The sequence below is a fragment of the Diabrotica virgifera genome, chromosome 5 (assembly GCF_917563875.1).
Source record: "Diabrotica virgifera virgifera chromosome 5, PGI_DIABVI_V3a".
NCBI classification, from domain to species: domain Eukaryota; kingdom Metazoa; phylum Arthropoda; class Insecta; order Coleoptera; family Chrysomelidae; genus Diabrotica; species Diabrotica virgifera.
The window spans coordinates 224,841,479-224,862,931 of record NC_065447.1 but is presented as its reverse complement, the minus strand read 5'-3'; the positions used below and the strand labels follow the sequence as shown (position 1 = coordinate 224,862,931).

At 32.6% G+C, this 21,453-nt stretch overlaps 1 protein-coding gene across 10 annotated transcripts in view; it reads right to left on the bottom strand.

Annotated features, from left to right (window-relative positions):
- The window catches only part of LOC126884694 (gastrula zinc finger protein XlCGF46.1-like), a 220,260-nt gene that overhangs the window by 23,448 nt on the left and 175,359 nt on the right, over positions 1-21,453 (bottom strand). For 5 of the 10 annotated variants that reach the window (XM_050650783.1, XM_050650784.1, XM_050650787.1 and 2 more), the window contains exons 2-3: positions 19,482-19,980; positions 13,412-14,222 (exon numbers count right to left, since the gene is read on the bottom strand). The exons of the other annotated variants lie outside the window; for them this stretch is intronic. In XM_050650783.1, the coding sequence (XP_050506740.1) occupies positions 13,474-14,222; positions 19,482-19,980 (1,248 nt within the window). In that variant the 3' untranslated portion in view covers positions 13,412-13,473. Of the gene's footprint in view, positions 1-13,411; positions 14,223-19,481; positions 19,981-21,453 lie in introns of those variants that run through there. 10 annotated transcript variants of the gene reach the window in all.

Below are 21,453 nucleotides of genomic sequence, written 5' to 3'. Positions count from 1 at the left end.
TAGGGCCATTGTTGGATGTTATTGCAGTAGTTCTACTGGAAATACTAAAATTGTATGTATCTGCATAATTTAGAATTCTACCGAAAAACCTATTAATACTCTCTAAAACATCATTAATACATCTTGTATACATAGGATTTTTGTCAGAATCAGATGTTTTATTAAGATTTACTTGCCATGCCCTATATATGCGCCAGGCACTTAAAAGTCTATTATGTACAGAACCCATTACATTTGACCAGTCATTGTAAAAGGTGTTAGTTATGTCTGATATGAAAACACTTGACTGTACATAAGATAATACCAACACACACATGTATTTTTTTAAAAAAATTGGTAAATAAAACTAGGTATCTTTTCTATTCTAGACAACGATAGGTTGTCTAAACAGTGTACTATGGAGTCATGAAATAGGAAAAAGAAGAAAACACAATATCTACGAATCTCTTATTAAAAGCAGTCTATTGTACGGAGCAGAAACTTGGCGGATAACCGAAAACAACAGAAGAAAACTGGAGGCAGTAGAAATGGACGCTTTTAGAAGATCAGTAGGAGTGTCACGCAGAGAGAGAATACGTAATGATGAGATAAGAGAGCGAATGGGGGTTGACGGCTCTCTAACAACAGACATAGAAAGAAAACAGGTGATATGGTACGGACACGTCCAGAGGATGGATAACTCAAGACTCCCTAAAATAATTATGCAATGGGTACCACCAAACCGCAGAAAGAGAGGAAGACCCAAGAAATCTTGGAGAGAGGGAATAACGAAGGCGATGAGCGCAAGAGATCTTAGAGAGGGCCAATGGGATGAGAGAGTGTCATGGAAATTAGGCATCTGACAACGTCGCAAGACGTTTTGAAACCGATTGATATATATATATATATATATATATATATATATATATATATATATATATATATATATATATACGTCTTCATATCAAGGCGAGATCCGACTTAATCGAGGACAACCCGAGATCCACCAATAGGAAATTAATTATTGGAGTATATTGTTCATAACTATCTTTATAATTAACATATTAATCATGGCACACTTAGAGGGGAAAAGATTTTTGTACTTTAATTTTTCTGATAAATTTACAGCTAAACGAGATCCGTAGCTGAAAAGAGAAGGGGAGGACTTATATACGAAATTTTAGATATTTACCGGTCAACGCGAGATCACACACTGATGCCAGCTCTAAAGAGTATTAGTCGAGCGATTGGAGCTCGTGTTGTATTGTATATTTCCCACGATATATAGATAGCGTTGTCTCGAATTCTTTATGTAACTTTTAGGTATCACTTCTTTTGTGTCTTTAACGTCTACCGTGGTTTTCTTTAAATATTTTGAATTTATTGTGTTTCAACCATATCTACTACCCACTTTAACTATAACTATTTAGATTTACCTTTCAGAAAGTCCCTTAGTTTTGTTACATACATAAGGGTGTGAAAAATTTTAAAAAATAAAATACCTCAATATGTAATTATTATTTGATAGTTAAAAAATGATTTTAAGTAAAATGATTTAAAAGATAAAAAGAAACACACATAATTTTCAGGGTCAACTCCTAATTGCATGAAAAATTGGATTTAGGTTTTACCCATCCCCCACTTCAAAGTTGAAATTGTGCCGTTGATTGCTTTTACTTGGAGGGTGAAAAAATATACGTTCATAATAAGTCCGGAAACAGATCTGACTAACTTTAAGCAACTTTTGTTCTATAGAGTTTTTTTTTAATTACATACTAGGTTAATTCAGTAGTAGGTACTAGAGTCACTTGCGACTAAAAATGTTTACTTTTCAACAAAAAAAAACACGTTTTTCGGCGGTTTTTCGCAAATTATCAAAAAGTAAGTATTTTATTGAAAAAATATTCTTGGAAAAAATGTAGCATATAAAAAAACGAAAAAATAGTATATTCTTAGTCTATAGAACCAGTAAAAGTAAATGTGTAGCTCATAAAAAAGACGATCTTATCCTTCAAATTCCAAATCAAATATTTTAACGTGATACATAATACCAAAAAAGGAAGCTCTTTTCGGGGAAAAACCCATTAAAAATTTTTTAAACTGTTTACACAAAGCTTGATTATATTTTATAAAAGTTATATACGGGTAGGAAAGAAAACCGAACGAATTTTCGAACGTTTAAACAGACTACATTCCAGATTTACCAATTTCTGGACAATTGATCCAAAGGCTGGATTCTAACAACGAAACAGTTGTGGATTTTCAAGTTTTCAATGAGAGTCAGAATGAAAAAACATTAGTGACCTCGAGTATGATGGTTTGGAGAATTTGGCTGGTTATATCTGCCATAAATTGAAGGACTCCAGTATTCAATCCGAAGATGTTTCAACGTACACGTGGGTTGATCATTTGAGTAAGTGTGGTTTAGGTAAACCATCAGACACTCTCTTGTCATATATTAAGTAACTGGAGACAGTTTTTCCTTCCACATGAATGGTGATTCCATTTTGGTAACTAAAAATTATTTAGAAAACCTTATGTCCAAAAGTGTAACTGTAGACTGTTCTAACAAAGCGAACAAGTTATTTTTTAGGTCTCGGATGTACTTCCGAATTAAAGAATTGAACAAGTCTCTTATGCCTGGTTGCACCAACAGATCTTAAGTTCCAAATTAACTAAGCTCTACTTATAAATAGGGCCTCCTTGAGTATCACTTACGTTGCACCATAATTTTAGATTCTTACCTTATTATCAATTATATCTATTATTATATTATGGTATTCTTATTGTAATATATTATAATTATATTAAGTTAATTGTTATGATATTCTCGACTTAAGCTTAAGATGTGTTGGTGCAACCGGGCATTAACAACCTAACATTGCGTAAAAGAAAAATTATGAAAACTGCTACATAGTTGCTGTATGTACGTCTATTTCACATGCACAAAATTTGAATATAGTGCATGGCATGAAAACTGTAAAACTTATTTTTGTCTTTTCCAAGCCTCTTACTTAAATCTGATGAAATACATTATTTAAAAAGTAAAAAATTTTGTTTTTGTATCAATACATTAAATTTATGGTTTTATTTTGGGGCTTTTCTTCCCCTTGGTAAAAATTATATTTACTAATGTGTAGGCCACTAATCAATTTTTGCCAACTAACGAAATATAATAATTTTATTAGATATCGATTATATGAATATTTTTATTTTCCGGATACCAATATAATCAAGAAACTGGAAACTTTACAAATAACTGAAAATCAATTTAAATAAAAGTAAATAGTTTAATAATTTTCCTCTAAACTATACAAATCACTTAGTTTCTTTTAGTCATAATTCATTCATTTGTACTATTCTCAAATTTCATTCGCGTTCGTATTACGAATGCATAGACGGGATTATGCTTTACTCTGTTGCTGACGTCATGCGCCAATCGGACGAGCTTACGTAACTAGAATATCAGGGTGTGCATATTTCCGGGTCCCGGTGAATTCGTATCTATTTTAATCCCCCATCCTAATTACAGGCCAACTGGCAACTCTGGTGCTCAGGTAATTTTTAAATAACCCATTAACTACCGGTGAATTGGTAACTTTCATTTTTTAAGTATTGTTGATAATCTAATATCGGTATTCCAGGTATTTAGCGCTGCACTCCTAGAAAATGGAAAAAATGGCACAGGAAGTGAAACCGATGACGAAACGAAACGCAAAAGAGAAAACTTGGATGATTGTTTTAATAGAAGTAAAATTACAAAACGGTCACCAAGCAAAGCAGGCAACGAAATCATGGAAGACATGGAAAATGTTATGGTTACAATGATGAAAGAGCTAATGAATAAAAACGATGAAATGCTTCAGGAAATAAAACAAATAAAGAAAGAACAACAACAAACCAATAAAGAGTTCATGGATGTAAAAGCAGAGAATCAAAAACTAAAAAAAGAAGTAAAACATCTACATGAAAGAATGGAGCAACTGGAGAAATTTAGCAAAAAGAAAAGCTTGATCGTAACTGGGTTGAAAGTAGAAACAAATGATTATACGACATTAAAAGAAGAAATAGAAAATTTCATAGCCCAAGAGTTACAAACACAAATAAAACTAAGAAGTGCAACAAAAATAGGAGAAACAGTATGCGCAATAGAAACAGAAACCCTCACGGATAAAATGGAAATCCTAAACAAGCAACGTAAACTAAAACAGCATAAAGATCGTGTCTATATAAACAACGATTGGACATCGAAAGAAAAAGAAATACAAAAGGAAATAACTAAAATAGCAAAGGATAAAAGAAGCAAAGGTAAGCAAACGAAAATCGGCTACAAGAAATTAATAGTGAATGACAAAATCTGGATATGGGACGAAGAGAGAGAACAGCTGATAGAAAATTCAAAAAACTAATAAACGAAGAACAGCGGCTGAAATATGATATTGATGTGGCAAAAAAAGACTCGGCAATGCAAACGGTTAACGAAAACAAAATAACGCACACAAAATAAAGAAAGAATCTCGATAAAAAGAAAAGAACAAAACCCATTAGAATGGGATCTTGGAATATTAGAACCATGCTGGCAGTAGGTAAGATGCAAGAAATAGCTCTTGAAATGAAAAAATACCAACTAGAAATCCTAGCCCTACAGGAAATACGATGGAAGAAAGAAGGAAAAATTGGGAAGAAAAACGTTAGCATGTATTATTCGGGAGAAAACAAACAGGGAACGAATGGTACGGCATTTATGGTGACCAAAAAAATGAGGGAAAAAGTGATACAATTCAAAGCAGTTAATGAAAGGATATCTTACATAAGAAAATAAACAAGCCAACATCTCGATAGTCAATTGCTATGCACCCACCGAAGAAGCAACCCAAGAAGATAAGGCAGAATTCTACGACATCCTGGAAGAAACCTGTGAAAATATTCCGAGGAATGACATATTAATAATATTGGGTGATTTCAATGCAAAGATCGGAAAGGAGGACTATAATCGTAATGTAGCTGGCAAAGAAACCATTCATGAAACTACGAATGATAATGGAGGAGAAATCTGAAACCTAGCAGCAGCAACAAACACATATATAGTTAGTACTGGGCATAAACATAAAAAAGAACACAAAATAACATGGATGATACCAGGAAGAATGGATGGAAACCAAATAGATCATACTCTAATTTCGAAAAAGTTGACACAAATAGTACAAGACGTAAGGTCATATAGAGGGGCAAATGGAGGCACTGACCACATATTGTTGATAGCAAAACTTAAGATGAAAATAATCAAAGCAAATAATCATAAGAAAGGAAAAAGGGGGAAATGGAATATAGCCCATCTGAAAACGCAAGAAACAAAGCAACAATATACAGAACAACTGGAACAGAAATTGGGTCAGTACGAGCACATAGAAATAGAAGGAGAATGGAAAAACATAAAGAACAGCATAATAGAGACAGCAGAACAAATAATAGGATTCCAAAAAAAAACAAAGAATCGAAAGAATGGTTTGATGAGAAATGTCACCAAAAAAGTCAACTGAAGCACCTCGCAAGAAACAAATGACTACAAAGTACCGAACAGGAACAACTGGATTAATATAGAAAAGAAAAACAAGAAGCATTGAAACTCTATAGAAGAAAGAAGAACACATGGATCTCTGAACAAATGCAAGAATTAGAAACGAATAATAAAGACAACAAGAAATTGTTCGAATAGATAAAACAACAATACAGTACTAAAAAATCTGCCACAAAAATAAACAAAAAAGATTGGGAAAAATGTTTCACCAACCTATACAAAAACGACAACAAGGCATATTCAGAGGATGAGGATATAAGAGATAACAGAGATGAACAGGAAGGCGCACCTACTTATCAGGAATTCATGGAGGTATTAAAACAACTAAAAGTAAACAAAACGCCAGGGCCAGATGAAATCAACAACGAACTGATCATCAACGGAGGAGAGGAGCTCACGAAGCGAATGCAGAAGTTAATGGTTACAATTTGGAAGGACGAAAGCATGCCCATAGAATGGAAAAACGGACACATCGCACCAATCTTTAAGAAAGGTGATCCAACTAAGTGCTGCAACTACAGACCAATTATGCTACTAAATACAACGTATAAGATATTGACCACAATTATAAGAAACCGACTAAATCAATACACAGAAAAAATTATAGGACCATACCAACAGGGTTTTAGAAAAGGAAGATCAACAATAGATGCAATATACGTACTGACACAAACAATTGAAAAAAGCTATGAACATGACATAGAATTAAACATACTATTCATCGACTTCCAACAGGTCTTCGACAGCATATACAGACAACAATTATTAAAAGAAATGAAAAAAATGGAGATACCGGCAAAATTAATAAGACTAACTAGAATGACACTAAAAGACTCAACAGCAAAAGTTAAAACAAATGAGGGCGATACAAATGACATCAAAATAGAACTTGAAGTAAGACAAGGAGACAGTCTGTCAAAGACACTATTTAATATCGCTCTAGAAGAAGTAATTAGGGACACAGGGCTGAAAAAGACAATTATTCAAAGCTCAACACAGATCATAGAATATGCAGATGACCTGGGACTGATAGCACGAGATAAAAAAAAGACTAGAAGAGGCACTTTTAACCCTGGTACGAGAAGCAAAGACGAGAGGATTAATAATCAATCAGAATAAAACAAAATATCTTATAAGCACACGAGACAATGTCAACAGAATAACAGAAATAAAGATAGGTGAAAATACATTCCAGAGAGTAGACTGCTTCAAATACCTGGGGGTGATGGTGGACGGCAAAAACGGAAGGAGTATAAAGATAAACGAAAGAATTAAAGCAGGTAATAGAGTATATTGGAAATATCACCGACTACTCAAGGACAAAAACCTGAGCAAAAAAAATAAAATCAAAAATATAGACAGCAGCAATCAGATCAGTGATAGCCTATGGAGCAGAAGTAATGTGCCTTACGAAAAAAGACGAAGAAAAGTTAAGAATAATTGAGAGAAAAATTATGAGAAGGATACATGGCCCAGTAAAGACAGAAACAGGGGAATATAGAAAGCTGATGAACCATGAAATAATAAATATAAATAAAGGAGAAGATATAGTAAAATTCATTAAAGCACAAAGGCTCAGATGGTTTGGGCACACACAAAGAAGAGGGATAGAAGAACTGATCAGGAAGATAATGAACTGGAAACCAGTAAAAAATAGACCAAGAGTATGACCAAAAATAAGATGGGAAGATCAACTGCTAGACGATATATCAAAGATGGAAATTGCAAACTGGAGAGAAAAGATTCAGGACCGGAGAGAGTGGAAGAAGATAGTAGAGAAGGCAAAAAAACATCACAACCTATCAACTACGACCTAAAGGAAAAGCGGACTAATTTACCGCGTGAAATGGATGAAAAGAGCTCATATTTGAGGGAACTATACTCTAACAAGAGTGAACGGTCCATATAATAATTCCAGGTACGTACCTGTATAAATTACCCTCCTTGAAGGTGGTGTAAAAGGTACTTATCATTTATGTATTGTCTTTTGGAAGGATTACTAGAGAAAATCCAAATAAATTTTGAAAAAATGGCTGAAATCGCTGAAATTCTTGTAACAGATTTCGTAATGAGTGAACATGGGTGTAAGTTATTGGTGGTAAGTGATTTTTAATTTCACTCAAAGAAAGTTCTAAAAAGTGGAAAACATGTATGGTACTGTTCTGCATCTGGTTGCCAGGCAACCTGTTATACCGACGGTTAGTTTTTTTTAATATATTGAGTAGTAACTATGTTGGTTATCAACAATTTGATGTCAAAAATGCACATTTTGCCATTTTTTTGTCTACCAGTAAGAAGAAAAACATTCAAAACAAAATTTAAGATAACCGCATTATAGAGCATGTAAAACAATTTAAACAAGGTTTTATAAATTTCGCTATACTTAATTGTTGCTTATAAAACTATAAATTAAGTCAGTTTAACGTTAATATAACTTATGTCAAAATACAACTTATATCTCGATATTAGGTGAAATAGCTCAAAGAAATGAGTAAAAATACACGGTTTTTATGACACTCATTGTAACTGCGTAACAATTGTTTTAGTTTCTATATGGACGGAATAACAAAATTTATGTAAATCTGACCAATTTAATTATTTATTGACAATTTAAATGAAAAATAGCCGATTTTAAGAATTTTCGTCTATAAGTTACAATATTTTCCAAAAAAACGGAAAAAAAGAACCGATTAGTTTATTGAAATAGCCCTAAAATGAGTTGAAGTAAAATATAATTGGAGCTTTGTTTATCAATAAAAATTAATGAAAAGTAGGTATACATTTGCGATAGGCTCTGTGTTGGCTTAATCCGTTACTGTTCAAATTTATTTCTTACGTTTTAAGCTAACTATCTGAGGTACCCCTAAACCCTAAAAATGTCATCAAAACGACTATTTTGAAGCTCTTCCGACTGGATTAAAGAAGCTATTATCGATTCAAACAAAAGTTGTGTATTTTTAATTCTAAATTTCAACTATTTAATTAAAAATAAAGGGTTTCAGTTGAAAATTCAAAGTTGCTACACCCACCGCTTTCGCAGGCAGAATAAGAACCCCGCTATTGCATAAGTATATAGATTTTGAAAAACCATTAAAAAAGCATTCCAAAGTTTTTTCGATATGACGTCTAGTTCTCGAGATATTTGACAATCGCCTTTCTGGACAGAGCCCTTAAATAATGTAAATATTCTTATTCAAGCTAGACATAAGCCGAGTGAGAGAGCTGACCGTGAAATTCATTTGCGATGTTTCCAAATTTACCGGATCTCGGGTTGTCTGCAAAATATATATTTAGCATATACACAACAGATCGCGCGCTCTGCCCTCTACAGCGGATTTAGTGGAACCACTGCAATATAAAATTCACCAAATGGGGTGCAAAATGAGGTCCAGACAAAAATCGATTTCCTTGTACCCCAACCATTGTTACATCGAGATGTCACTATATACACGTGAATACAAGGTGAGATCCAAAATCGGATCTCGCCTTGCAAAACGGATCTCATCTTGTATAGCTTATGATACAAACGGATCTCGCCTTGATATGAAGACATATATATATATATATATATATATATATATATATATATATATATATATATATATATATATATATATATATATATCTTTTCTATTTGAAAATAAGAAAGCAGTATGAAATCCATTCCCAAATTCATCTTTTACTAACAATGTCGTAAGTTCAAAGTCATAGGAATTGAGCCCATGAGTTCCATCGATCGCGATAAAGGATTTATCAAACTTAATTAACATTTACGTTTGGCACAGCATTCATGAAAATAAGACAAAAATCATAAGTGTTAAATTCAGGATGAATATCCATTAGTATGCCCTGTTATTTGTAAAATAATATTGGACATGACATAGTCTGTAAGCATTCAACCCAAAAATGAACACTGGTTGCGTCATCTTTGTACATATATCCATCTTTCAAATCAATGCCATAAGAGTGTTTTATGTTTGCTATATCTTTTCTTGTAAGTAAATCAATTCTTTTTAGTTCAGCTCCTATGCTATCCTGAACAGTCCGAAGTGCACTAAAAAAAGTAAAATATAGGTATATTAGTAGAAGCAAACACACTATACTAAATTTACATTCAAGATGCAGTAGAAATAAACAAACCAAGACACGTTTAATGGTACTATAAAAAAAAATAGGAGCACTCCCGAATCATAATTTACAATGTATAAACTTTGGAAATCATGATTTGGGATTTACAATGTATATACATTGTAAATTATGATTCGGGACTGCTTCTAGTAGCATTTAACCCTCGTAAGGCGCTGCTTAGATTCTTACGTAAACAATGGCGCGGGGTGCATTTGCACTCCATCTGCATATCCATTTTTTTATGTGTGAACGTCGGGGAAATTAATTTGGAAGATAATTAAGACTTATTTATTTTAGTACGAATCATAATTTTACAAAAAATGTACTCATTTCTTCTTGTCAAATATTATTGTCGCAAGACAAACACATGAAATTTTTCACAGAATGACATAAGTAACACTGACCTTGTCCCGTAGCTCTGTTAGCTCCAGGTGGAACATCAGAAACGTCCAATTCAGGATACGATGTTTTCATCATTTGCACCCAAAAGTCATTTTTTCAAAAAAGCAAGTAAACACAAAGAGTTTTAAATGCTGTAATGGGTGGAATACGTTTAGAATTGAATTAAATACGAATAAAAAAGTGGACAAAAATCAAAAAATTTATTAAAAAAGATAGGTGAGAAAAACAAGGTCTGGGGTGCAGCTGCACCCCGCACCGCCTTACGAGGTTTAACGTGTCTTGGTTTGTTTATTTCTATTGCATCTTGATTGTAAATTTAGTATAGAGTAAAATTATAAACTGTAGTAAATATTCATGATTAATATTTAAAAAGTGGTTTAGTGGTAAGATTTTTGTTTTCAATTATATTGTGTATATGCAAATATTTTACTTACATTTAAAGAAACTCTCAAAATAAACTTTGAAGAGATATTTATCTGATTTTGGTATATGTAAGTGCTCTATATATCATCCTCGTGCCCATAATGTGTTTTAAAATATGTTACTGCACAACAATCAGTTTCAATATTTTTAGATACTATTATTCGACTAGTACACCAAATAAACATTTTGCAGGATACTTGGGATTTTAAAGCTTTCTCTATCTTGTTTTGTAGAATAATTTTTTGAGGATCACATACATTCATAATAAGATGTTTCATGTTCTTGTACTCTTGTTCTCTTCCTGTGCCATCCACACAGTAAAATCTACAAAAACAACATAACAGTTGATTACATGGGCAGTTATACTACTTATAGCTTACTTTGTATCTACTCTATTATCTAGTATTACTCTATTAGTATCTACCTACCTACATAAAACTATCTTCGAAATCGTAATTTTTGATATCAACATCAACCTTAATACATAAAACATAAATAATAATATGGAAGTTACATGTAGGTACCTACCTAAAAGTTTTGGAATTGCAATTTTATCAACTGGAAAAGACTGCAACATAATGAGTGTTAACTTACGACAAACTACAATATTTGTTTCAATTTTTACATATAAATAAAATAACAAATAATCCTAATCACTTGTAAAAATAAGGTTAAGATTTTTGAGTCGAGAAAACAGAACTGCCTTTAAAACCAAACTGGCATTAGACTATAAAATTTTAAAATTCCCGCTAAAAGAAATCTGGCAACAGTGCCGTCGTTTGCTGGATATTTAATCTCTCCCCATGATCTAAGCTTAGAATATAAAGGATCTAAGCACAGGATATATGAAGAGGAGTAGAAAGCAACACAGGTGCGTAGTAGCACATTTTCTGCTGGTTTAACTTTGTACGAGATCATTGAAAGATTTGATAATTTATTTGACTTATTTAACCTTTAACTACACGCGCTGGCGTATTTTGTACGCCAGATATAAGAATTCTACTGCAAATATATTTAAAAATTTGATTTTTGACCTTGTTTATCTCTCTAACCTACCACTGGAATGTGCTTTACAATTTGGTTTTAGTTTCGTTATAATCGGCGTTCTGGGAAGATCGTAATTTACAGTTTAGTATTTGTTGTTTCCGGTGGTGGACAATATACGCCACCATTATATTAATATAAGTAGTAATATAAGTTCATATTTCAATTGTTTTTTTAGTCATTATGGCACAAAATATATTTTTCTTTATAAACAATAAATTTTCTCCTGTAAAAAATCACATTTCAAAAAAATTTATTAGTAATTTTATTTATCATGGAATCCAGTTATTCCATGATTCCAGTTATAAATCCCAATTGGCTTACTGAGAAGGAACTCCAAGTATTCACTGATGCTGAATAAGGTTTATAACATACAACTAAGTGTATTTTTTTCAAAAAAAAACAAATCTGCTGTTTTTAAGTGTATTTTCGTGTGGCGTATAAAGTACGCCACGCGTGTAGTTATGTTATAACTTGATGCGCGGGTAGTTAAAGGTTAATTCGTCTAATATTTTCAACCCTAAACCCTACAAAAAGGATTTTTGAAATTCTGGCTACCAGAAAAATTTTTCATTAAGCCAGTCCGGTCGAAACTTTTCGCCTCAGAAAGCATAGACATAATAAAATAATAAAAATCGACTACCGTTTGTTTTTAAACCAGGGGTGGGATCACGATGAGTAGAATTCTATTTTGCTGACGTCACAAAACCATAGCACAAAATGAATTTTATATTGGGGAAATCAACGGTTGCTAGGCAACGTGACGTCAGCAAAATAGAATTCTACTCATCGTGATCCCACCCCAGGAGGAGCAAACTAAAAAGACAGATTCACACCCAAAAAAGTCACTAGAAAAGTCACCAAATACATATTCTTTTTTGATTGATCATATAGGCCATCGACGGTAATCCATAAATATTATAGGTTTGTTCCAACACAACAAGAAACCGTCCATGTAACGATCACTGTCCTGCGCAGTAAACAAAATATCCCATGGAACGCACAATATACGGACACAGAACGCATGGAACGTATTATTTTATAGTAACGTGATCGTTACAAGACGGTTCTTCGTTGTGTTGGAACAAACTTTATAATATACTAATACCTACGTCGCTAAAGAGTTCTAAAAACAACTTGTAACGATAACCGTCCTGCGCAGTAAACAAAATAACCCATGGAACGCACGATATACAGACACAGAACGCATTATTGTGTTAGAACAAACCTTTAATTAATCTATGAAATGCCAATAGTGTCAAATTTTATAAATGTCATTAGTGTCAAAATTCCATAAAGGCCGCGTCCCACCATCAAATAATTTGATCAAACTGGTTTGAGCAAACTGAAAGTGACAGTTAGTGACGTCACATCCTGAGTGTTCATTGTGGATAATAATGAAAAATTTTAATTTTAAATAAAGTACAAACAAGTTAGACAACTCAATACAAAAAATTTGATCAAACTAGACTGATAGTGAGAGCACAGATTTTTAGAATTTCAAAAAAACTGCAATTGTGACGTCACTTTGACGTACTTCCGGAGTTTGCTCAAACTGTTTGATCAAATTATTTGATGGTGGGACGCGGTCTTAACAGTGAAATACATAACTGTTTGTTTAAATTATATTTATTTCTTTACAGAAATTGTACGACAATGGTCTCAACGGTTCCCAATTTAGCTTCATGCGTAGTTATAAATAGGAATTGTTGTGTTGTTTCCAACAAAGAACCTGTCAAAATATTCCCAAGCTGAGCGAACGGATTGTATCAAATAATATTTTATAGTACTATAAAGCTGTATTTTTTGTAAATATTTTATTACTTATGTCAGCCTCGTAGAGATAAACCACATACAAATAATACAAGGAAATTGCTTAATTCAAGAAATACTGGACGCATAACAAACCAAAAATAATTTTAACTATCTTGATTCATTTCTACTTCCAGATGATGGATTTCCCTTAGATGGTTTGCCAAATATTCATCTCCTGCAAAATTTTCTGAGCAAATTTTACACTTCTTCTCAGTTTCGTGTAATCTTTCATGTATACTCAAAGCATAATTTGTAGCAAAACCTTTCTCACACGTTTTACAAAAGAATTCTTGGGCTTCCTCTATTCCATGTTTTGATTTCAAATGGGATCGTAATGAAACCCGCTGTCTAAACCCTTCTGAACAGTGCTGACAAACGAACGGTTTTTCATTGGTATGTTGTCTTTTATGGGTTTTTAAAACATATTTAGATGAAAAGCCAGTACCACAATATTCACAAACATGAGGTCTCAGTTTTTCGTGAGTCATTCGGACATGTCTTAATAAATTGGAGTTGGTAAAGAAAGCTTTTCCACAAGTACTGCATTTACAGTTCTTTATACCGATATGAACCTTTCTTTTATGCAATAAGAATTTATTTTTTATTCGAAAGCCTTTACCACATTCTTCACAAATGTACTGATGAGCAGAATGCTTGTGGTAATGAAAGATGTGAGATCTTAAACAGTTAAAATTTTTATACGTGGCTCCACAAATAGAACAAACTGATGGACCGATGGATGCTGTATGCGTCAAAACATGATTCTTCATGTTGTCTGGTTCAATGAGTCGGCCGCAAATATCACACTTGCTTTTTTCGTGTATCCCTTTGTGCATAGTGAATGACTTTCTATCTAAAAAACAAAAAAAAACACATAGTTAATAGCAAAACAATAATTTTTGCAAGTAGCAAAATTAATGGTGTATCCAGTAATTGAATATGTACACATATATGTTATAATTAACTATTTTTAATGGGAAATAAGCCACAATTTTACTAAAAGAATGATTTTATTAACGTTTTGACGTCCAAATCGGATGCCGCAAAATACAAAAATATAAATTTTTTGTATTTTGACAACGGCATCCGATTTGGACGTCGAAACGTTAATAAAATAATTGTTTAATAAAATTGTGGCTTATTTCCCACTAAAAATAGTTAATTACAAAATACCACAAGAAAATAGCTTCAGAACAACATATATGTTATAATTATGATACATGGTCTCCAGGTTAGAATTGTGTCATGGAGATCATACCAACACAAAAGACCCAGAGGCAGACCTCCAATGAGATGGACAGATGATCTGAAATGGCCTACCGGGAAAAATTGGTTACAAGTAGCGTACAACAAAAAACAATGGAAAGAAAGACTTGAAGAGGCTTATGTTCAGATGTGGACGTGAATGGCTAGAGGAAGATGAAGAATTATGATACATAATTGAAGACACGAAGTGTCATTGTCAAGTAACATTGAGTGGATGCAGGTGCAATGTATCATTCTTCTAAAAACAGTTTTTTTATATGGATGAAGGTATAGTCGGTTCGCTAAACTCAGACACAACTGGCTAGTGATTTTAGTAAGTCATTTTGCCAATTTGGTAAATTTTGGACAATTTTGGCAAAATTGTCCAAAAACAAAAAAATTACCGACTAAAATCACTAGCCAGTTGTGTCTGAGTTTAGCGAACCGACTTATATTAAGTATAAGTATGTATGTACCGGGTATCCCAATAAGAATGGCTCTCGGCCATATCTCAGGAACCGTTTATAGTAGAGCTTTGAAATAAAAAATTTTGTAACAAAAGTTACCTCAGGAAAAGCCTGGAAATTATTTTCATAATTGTGGGTCCACCGCTAGAGGGCGTAATTGAATATCAAAAATAAAAAAATCTAAATTTTACAAAATTTTCCTAATGAAGGGGCACTGGAAATCCGATTATTGTATTCTTCATCAAATTCTGCTCATATTTGATTTAACAAGTTTAACTCTACCTTTGCAAATAAGAGGTGGGGGTGAGTGGGAACCTTGTTATGAAAAAATGGCTGTAAGTCCGGTTCTGCTAAATCAAATTTTGAAAACTGGGTCTTGTTGAAGACAGATCTTTTTCTTCAATGTAAGCGTGATAATTTTGAACCATCCTAATAAGTAATAAGCCAGCTGGGAGGCGTTATTTAATTTTTTTCAGAAATCTAGTTTTCTTTGGAAAATATTAAATACAAGTATGCATTTTTAATCATACTTTATAAAATTAGATTAAATTAGCAATATAATAGCGAAAACCGCATGTCTATATCTTTTTTCTATCTCAAAATATCTCGAGAAACGTGTAAATTTTATACATAACCGGTAAACTAAGTTAATGAAAAGTAGTGTGCTGTGGAAAAAAAACAAAATAACATTTTCCAGATGTCAACGTATAAAAATATAATTAATTAAAACAACAATATAAAGAGAAACAATACTATTAAAATTAAATATAACACAGAACAAAAAGAACTACTTAGTGACGACCTAAATATTCAAATTGTTGCCCATCATACACTACTCTAGAATACATTATCCAGAGAATACTAAACGCCATTCAAAGCATATCGAGAGCAGAAATTGAGACTGCCGTTCAATCTACTCTTGAAAGAGTAAATGTTTGCAACGAAAATGATGGGCAAAAATTTGAACGTTTATGTCATCACTAAATAGTTGTTTTTATTTCTTTGTAATAGGGCTTTTCAACGCTTCTCATTTGTTTCGAGCCTCTGTCATATGCCGTATAATCCGTGTATAATATTAATATACGAGATATGAACGAGGCTCGAAACAAATGAGAAGCGTTGAAAAGACCTAATATACGTTGACAGCTGGAAAATGTTTCTTTGTTGTTTCCATAGCACACTACTTTTAATGAATTTCGTTTACCGGTGACAGTAACAGTTATGTTTTTAAATTTACACGTTTTGTAAGATATCTCGAGATAGAAAAAAGGTATTAACATGCAGTTTTCGCTATTCTGTTGCTAATTTTGTCTAATTTTGTAATATGGTATTAAAAATGCATGTTTGTATTTAATATTTTCCAAGGAACACTAGATTTCTGAAAAAAATTAAATAACGCCTTCTAGCTGGCATATTACTTAGTAAGTTGGTTCGAAATCATAACTTTTACATTGACGAAAAAGATCTGTCTTCAACAAGATCAAGTTTACAAAATTTGATTAAGCAGAACCGGACTCACAGCCAGTTTTTCAAAACAAGGTTCCCACTCACCCCCACCTCTTATTTCCAAAGGTAGACCTAAACTTGTCAAATCAAATATGCGTAGAATTTTATGAAGAATACGACGATCGGATTTCCAGTGCCCCTTCATTAGGAAAATTTTGTAAAATTTAGATTTTTTAATTTTTGATATTCAATTACGCCCTCTAGCGGTGGTCCCACAATTATGAAAATAATTTCCAGGCTTTTCCTGAGGCAACTTTTGTTATAAAATTTTTTATTTCAAAGCTCTACTATAAACGGTTCCTGAGGTATGGCCGAGAGCCATTCTTATTGGGACACCCGGTACAGTTACGACCACTGAATAGTTTACACCTTAATTTTTATATTGTAATACTGTAAAATTGCAGTGTCTTACGGATTTTATAAACTTCAAAGTCAGAAAATTTCAAAACGTCAATGCTTGTCAAAAATTTCGCGAGTGTTGAAAAATAAAATAACGATATCAAACTCCTCCAAAATGGTTATAATTTATAATGAATTTAAATGAAGCGCAAAAGCAAGAGCAATTGCCAAACTCGAAGAAGGTTGGTTTCTAAGACAAGTTGCTGCAGATTTGGACGTGAGCCATATGTGTGCATATGGAAAATCAAACAAAGATTGGATATTTTGGGATAGATATAAAATAAAATCGGTACTTTCAAACGAGACTTCCTTGTTTTCATTATTAAGACCATAATCCATTCTATTCAAAAAAACTTCTTTTTATACTTTCCATTTTGTTAAACTTTGTAAAATATATTTGTATTAGGTATTTTTTAATTTTAAATAACCTATTTTAGGTACACCACTGGTAACGTTACTTTGACGTAAAAGGTGCGTTTAAACGAGATAATAATTTAAAAAATCGGCTCCTAGATCCGTAAGCCTGTAAACTATTCAATGACCGTATGTACCTATTTATCACGTGACTCCATTAAAATTCTAAGATTCGTAACAGAAGTCCAGGTTTTTTCATGAATGATGGTGTTAAGTGACATACATTACCCCTTCATCAACTCACCGGCTATTTTGTTTTACTTGCTGAGTCGGTATTACGCGGACGTGTTCTGTCATTTATACAGTATTTTACAGTTATATCGTAATATTAATACTAGTAGTTAACATTTAAAACGGGTTCCAGTGGTAAACAAATGTTAAAGCCAGTGCAGGAGCAGGACACAACCATTCTTGTCAGACGGCGGTGGAGATGCTGAATACTTTCTGAAGTGAATTAAGCAGTTCTTCAGGAACAAGTGACACGGAGGATGAAGAAAGAGCAGAGAACAGTCATGTAAAAAACCTTGTTGAAAGTCTTAAGACAAAGAAGGAAGCGGGATTATTCAAAAGCTTATAATAATCCTTCTAACAGGTCTAAAGAGGTTGACCAAGGGAATTAAAGAAAAAGAAAGCAAAAGATCTTTTCTACTACAGCAAAAGTTTCCAAAAAACGAAAACGAGATCCAAGTACCTGGAAAAACGGAAAGCAGATTTAGATAGAGCAAAAGGCGAAGTATATTAATTTGTCCTACAAAAATGACATTATTGTTCCAAGAAAGGAGCCGAAAAAAGGTATTCTTTGTAGAGAAGGCTGTAGACTTTCTTGTAGCACTAAATTTTCAGAAGATGACAGGAAGGCCCTTTTTATGAATTTCATAGAATTGATATTAATGCAAAAAATGCTTTACCTTTATCAGTATCTTATTTTGAATGGATTCTTCCGTTATATTGACCACAAATTTCCTGAGGTTGGCCATACTTACCTACTTAAACTGCGACACAGATTTTGGAAAAATAGAGGTTTTACGAAAACACGACGCAGTATATGTACCAGATACATACCGGGAAATAATTTCAAAGGCTAGCTGAAAAAATCAAGTTATCGATATGACTCTCCACTTCAGTAATTACTACTACAATGAAAAAGCAAGATATACCAGCAAAGACATTAGATTAAAAAAGATGTGTGTGTGGTTGGGATATTGACTGCGAAACCTAAGACTTCATTCACCTAATCATATTTTCCTTTGATTTTTATAACAAAAAACAAAATTTACTAACATTTTAAATCAATATTATTAATGATTAAAAAAATGACTATGGGTGGATCGCAAGCTAAAGTAACGACATAATGGTAGCACAAAATCAATTGCAATAGAAACAGGAGTGAGACAAAGCGATTCTCTGTCAACCACACTATTCAACATAGCAGTAGAAGGAATAATTAAGACCAGCGGAATTAAAGGAACTGTAGCCTACTCCTTAACACAAATGATTAATAGTTGCATATGCAGATGACATAGTTCTGATGGGAAGAGACAAGGAATGATTAAAAGAAGCACTAACAATCCTGTTCAGGTCTAGAAATGAAAAAACCTAAAACAAAATATCTACTCTGCTCTAGAAGATATGATAACAGAACGAGAGAAATCAAGATAGAAAACTGCACTTTTGAAAGAGTTCAACAATTTAAATATATATATATCTCTCTCTCTCCTATGGCGCTACAGCCCAAGTCGGGCTCTAGCCTCCTCTAGCATCTGCCTTCAAGTATCTCTGTCTCTGGCTGCTCTCCTCCAGTTGTTCATTCTCAACAATTTAAATATTTGAGAGTAATTGTTGTGAAGTTATGAGTAATGGAGCGAATAACAGCAGGCAACAAAACATATTGCAGATTATTGATGTAACAAATGTCATTTCTTGAACATTCGTGAATACAAAAGCGATTATCTGCTACGAACATTCGCGAATGGGAATACATATTCAGTTTTTTTAATTGTTTCTATTTTCGTAATGTTTTTTAAATCACTAAAGAAAATATCATAATACATATTTCTAACAAAAAAAAAATAAATGCTTACCTGAAAATCTTGCATTACATGTTTCACAAGTAAAGCCAGTACTCTCAATACGTTTCTGGACATCATCAACTATCTCTTGTACATCTTGACCTAGTACTACTACCTTTTCTTGTTTAATTGTGTTTTGTTGATTTGTTGTTTCTACTCCTTCAATTTTTATATCACATTTTATACTTCCTTCATTTGAATCTTCATCTGCTGTTGCTTCATTTGGGTTACCATTTGTATCTTCATCTGTTGTTGCTACATTTGAATTATCAACTAATTTTGACTTTGGTTGGGTTTGATTTTGTTTTATTGGTTTAGATTTTTTAGAAACTACTGAAGATTCGACTTTATTAACAATAGGGGTTATCTCTAATCTTGCCCTCTTCTTTTCTAGAGCTTCTAATAGAAACTGGTGTGCCTTTATAATACGTTTCTTGACCATCAATGCCATCATAACTTCTTTTACACATTTTGTACAACTATATTTTGGTAAGCCATCCTCTTTGTGTACCTTTAACATAAAATACCCAATGAAACTGTTAAAAAAAAAGAAAGTTTTATTAAAAATATAATAAACCTATAGATGCTATAGAAAATTATAAGTGGGCAATAACTAAATAATTTATATACTTCTGCAAGAAAACTAAGAGAGTCATTAATATTCACCTCAGCGGGTTACCTATTATTAATGTAAATGTGTACTTAAATAAACAGGGGATCATTCCATAAAACAGGTAGTTCCCTTGTTGATAGAATTTCACACTTTGAAGAATAGCACCCCACTGAGCTGAATATTAATGACTCTCTTAGTTTGTTTGCAGAACTTTAGTTAATGGTTTCTGCAATAAAAAGTAGGACACATCTCTACTAGACACAAAAAGTGACCTCACAGTAGAGAACACACATTAGGTGCATTCGTGGGTACCTGTTGGTGACAAATTGTCAGCAAATCGCATGAGCACTTTAAAATAATATAAATACTTAATATCGTTAATAGATAAATATACAAGGTATATTTACCTAGCATAATTTAATAATTAGTTATTAATATTAATTAAAATCCGACACCTGAAAGGGTATAAGGAAGGGGAGAACGAAAAAAATATTAATTAAAAGTAAATAAACCTTGTTTAATTATCTATTAACGGTATTATTTATATTAGGTGAGGTTAGGAATTGTCAACGACTAGTCGCTGACAGGTGCCCGTGAACACTCTTATTATGTTGTCTTTGTTTTTACAGTCAAATAATTGAATAGTTATGTGAATAGTTATTTGTCAAATAAAATTTATTAGTTGATTATATTTTTATTGTTTCAATACAATGTTGATAATTTAAAATTAAAATGACAAATTTTCTTTGTTATAGATATTTAAAGCGAGATTAACTTGTCAATTTATTCGAAGAGTAAACACTTATTTGATAAATAAATATATAAAATGATATTGACGTCAGTTAAACGTAGATGTGTCAGTTTATTGGTCAAATAACTTTTTTCATTGAAAGAATTTCTATTTGTCGTTGGTGAAACCGGCCATATGTAGTGTAATGTAAGTAATAAGAATCAAAAGTAAACTGGGAGAAATTAAGGGCAGAGAAGTATATATTAACGATAATGTGAAAAGAATTGAACATAGGATACAGGGCAATCAGAATGAAGACTAAAGAAGTTAAATCAGAAGAAAAAAACTGTCAAGTTAGGATTTCAAAAATGAAAAATAAATGATGAGGTATGCATATGGAATAAAGGCCAGGAACAACTTGTAAACTCAGAAAACCAAAGCAGAAACCAAAAATACTAACAGAGGTAAATGAAACAGAATTAACACAGGCAATAGCAATATGGTTTGGATTGAAGGCAGAAAGAAAATTAAAAAACTTAACTTGGGTAGATGAAATGCTATGCCATCTAGTGTGACTGTATTCCTGACCTTTCCTTCACATCATTTAGCCATCTTTTTGGAGTTTGGCCCACACTTCTCTT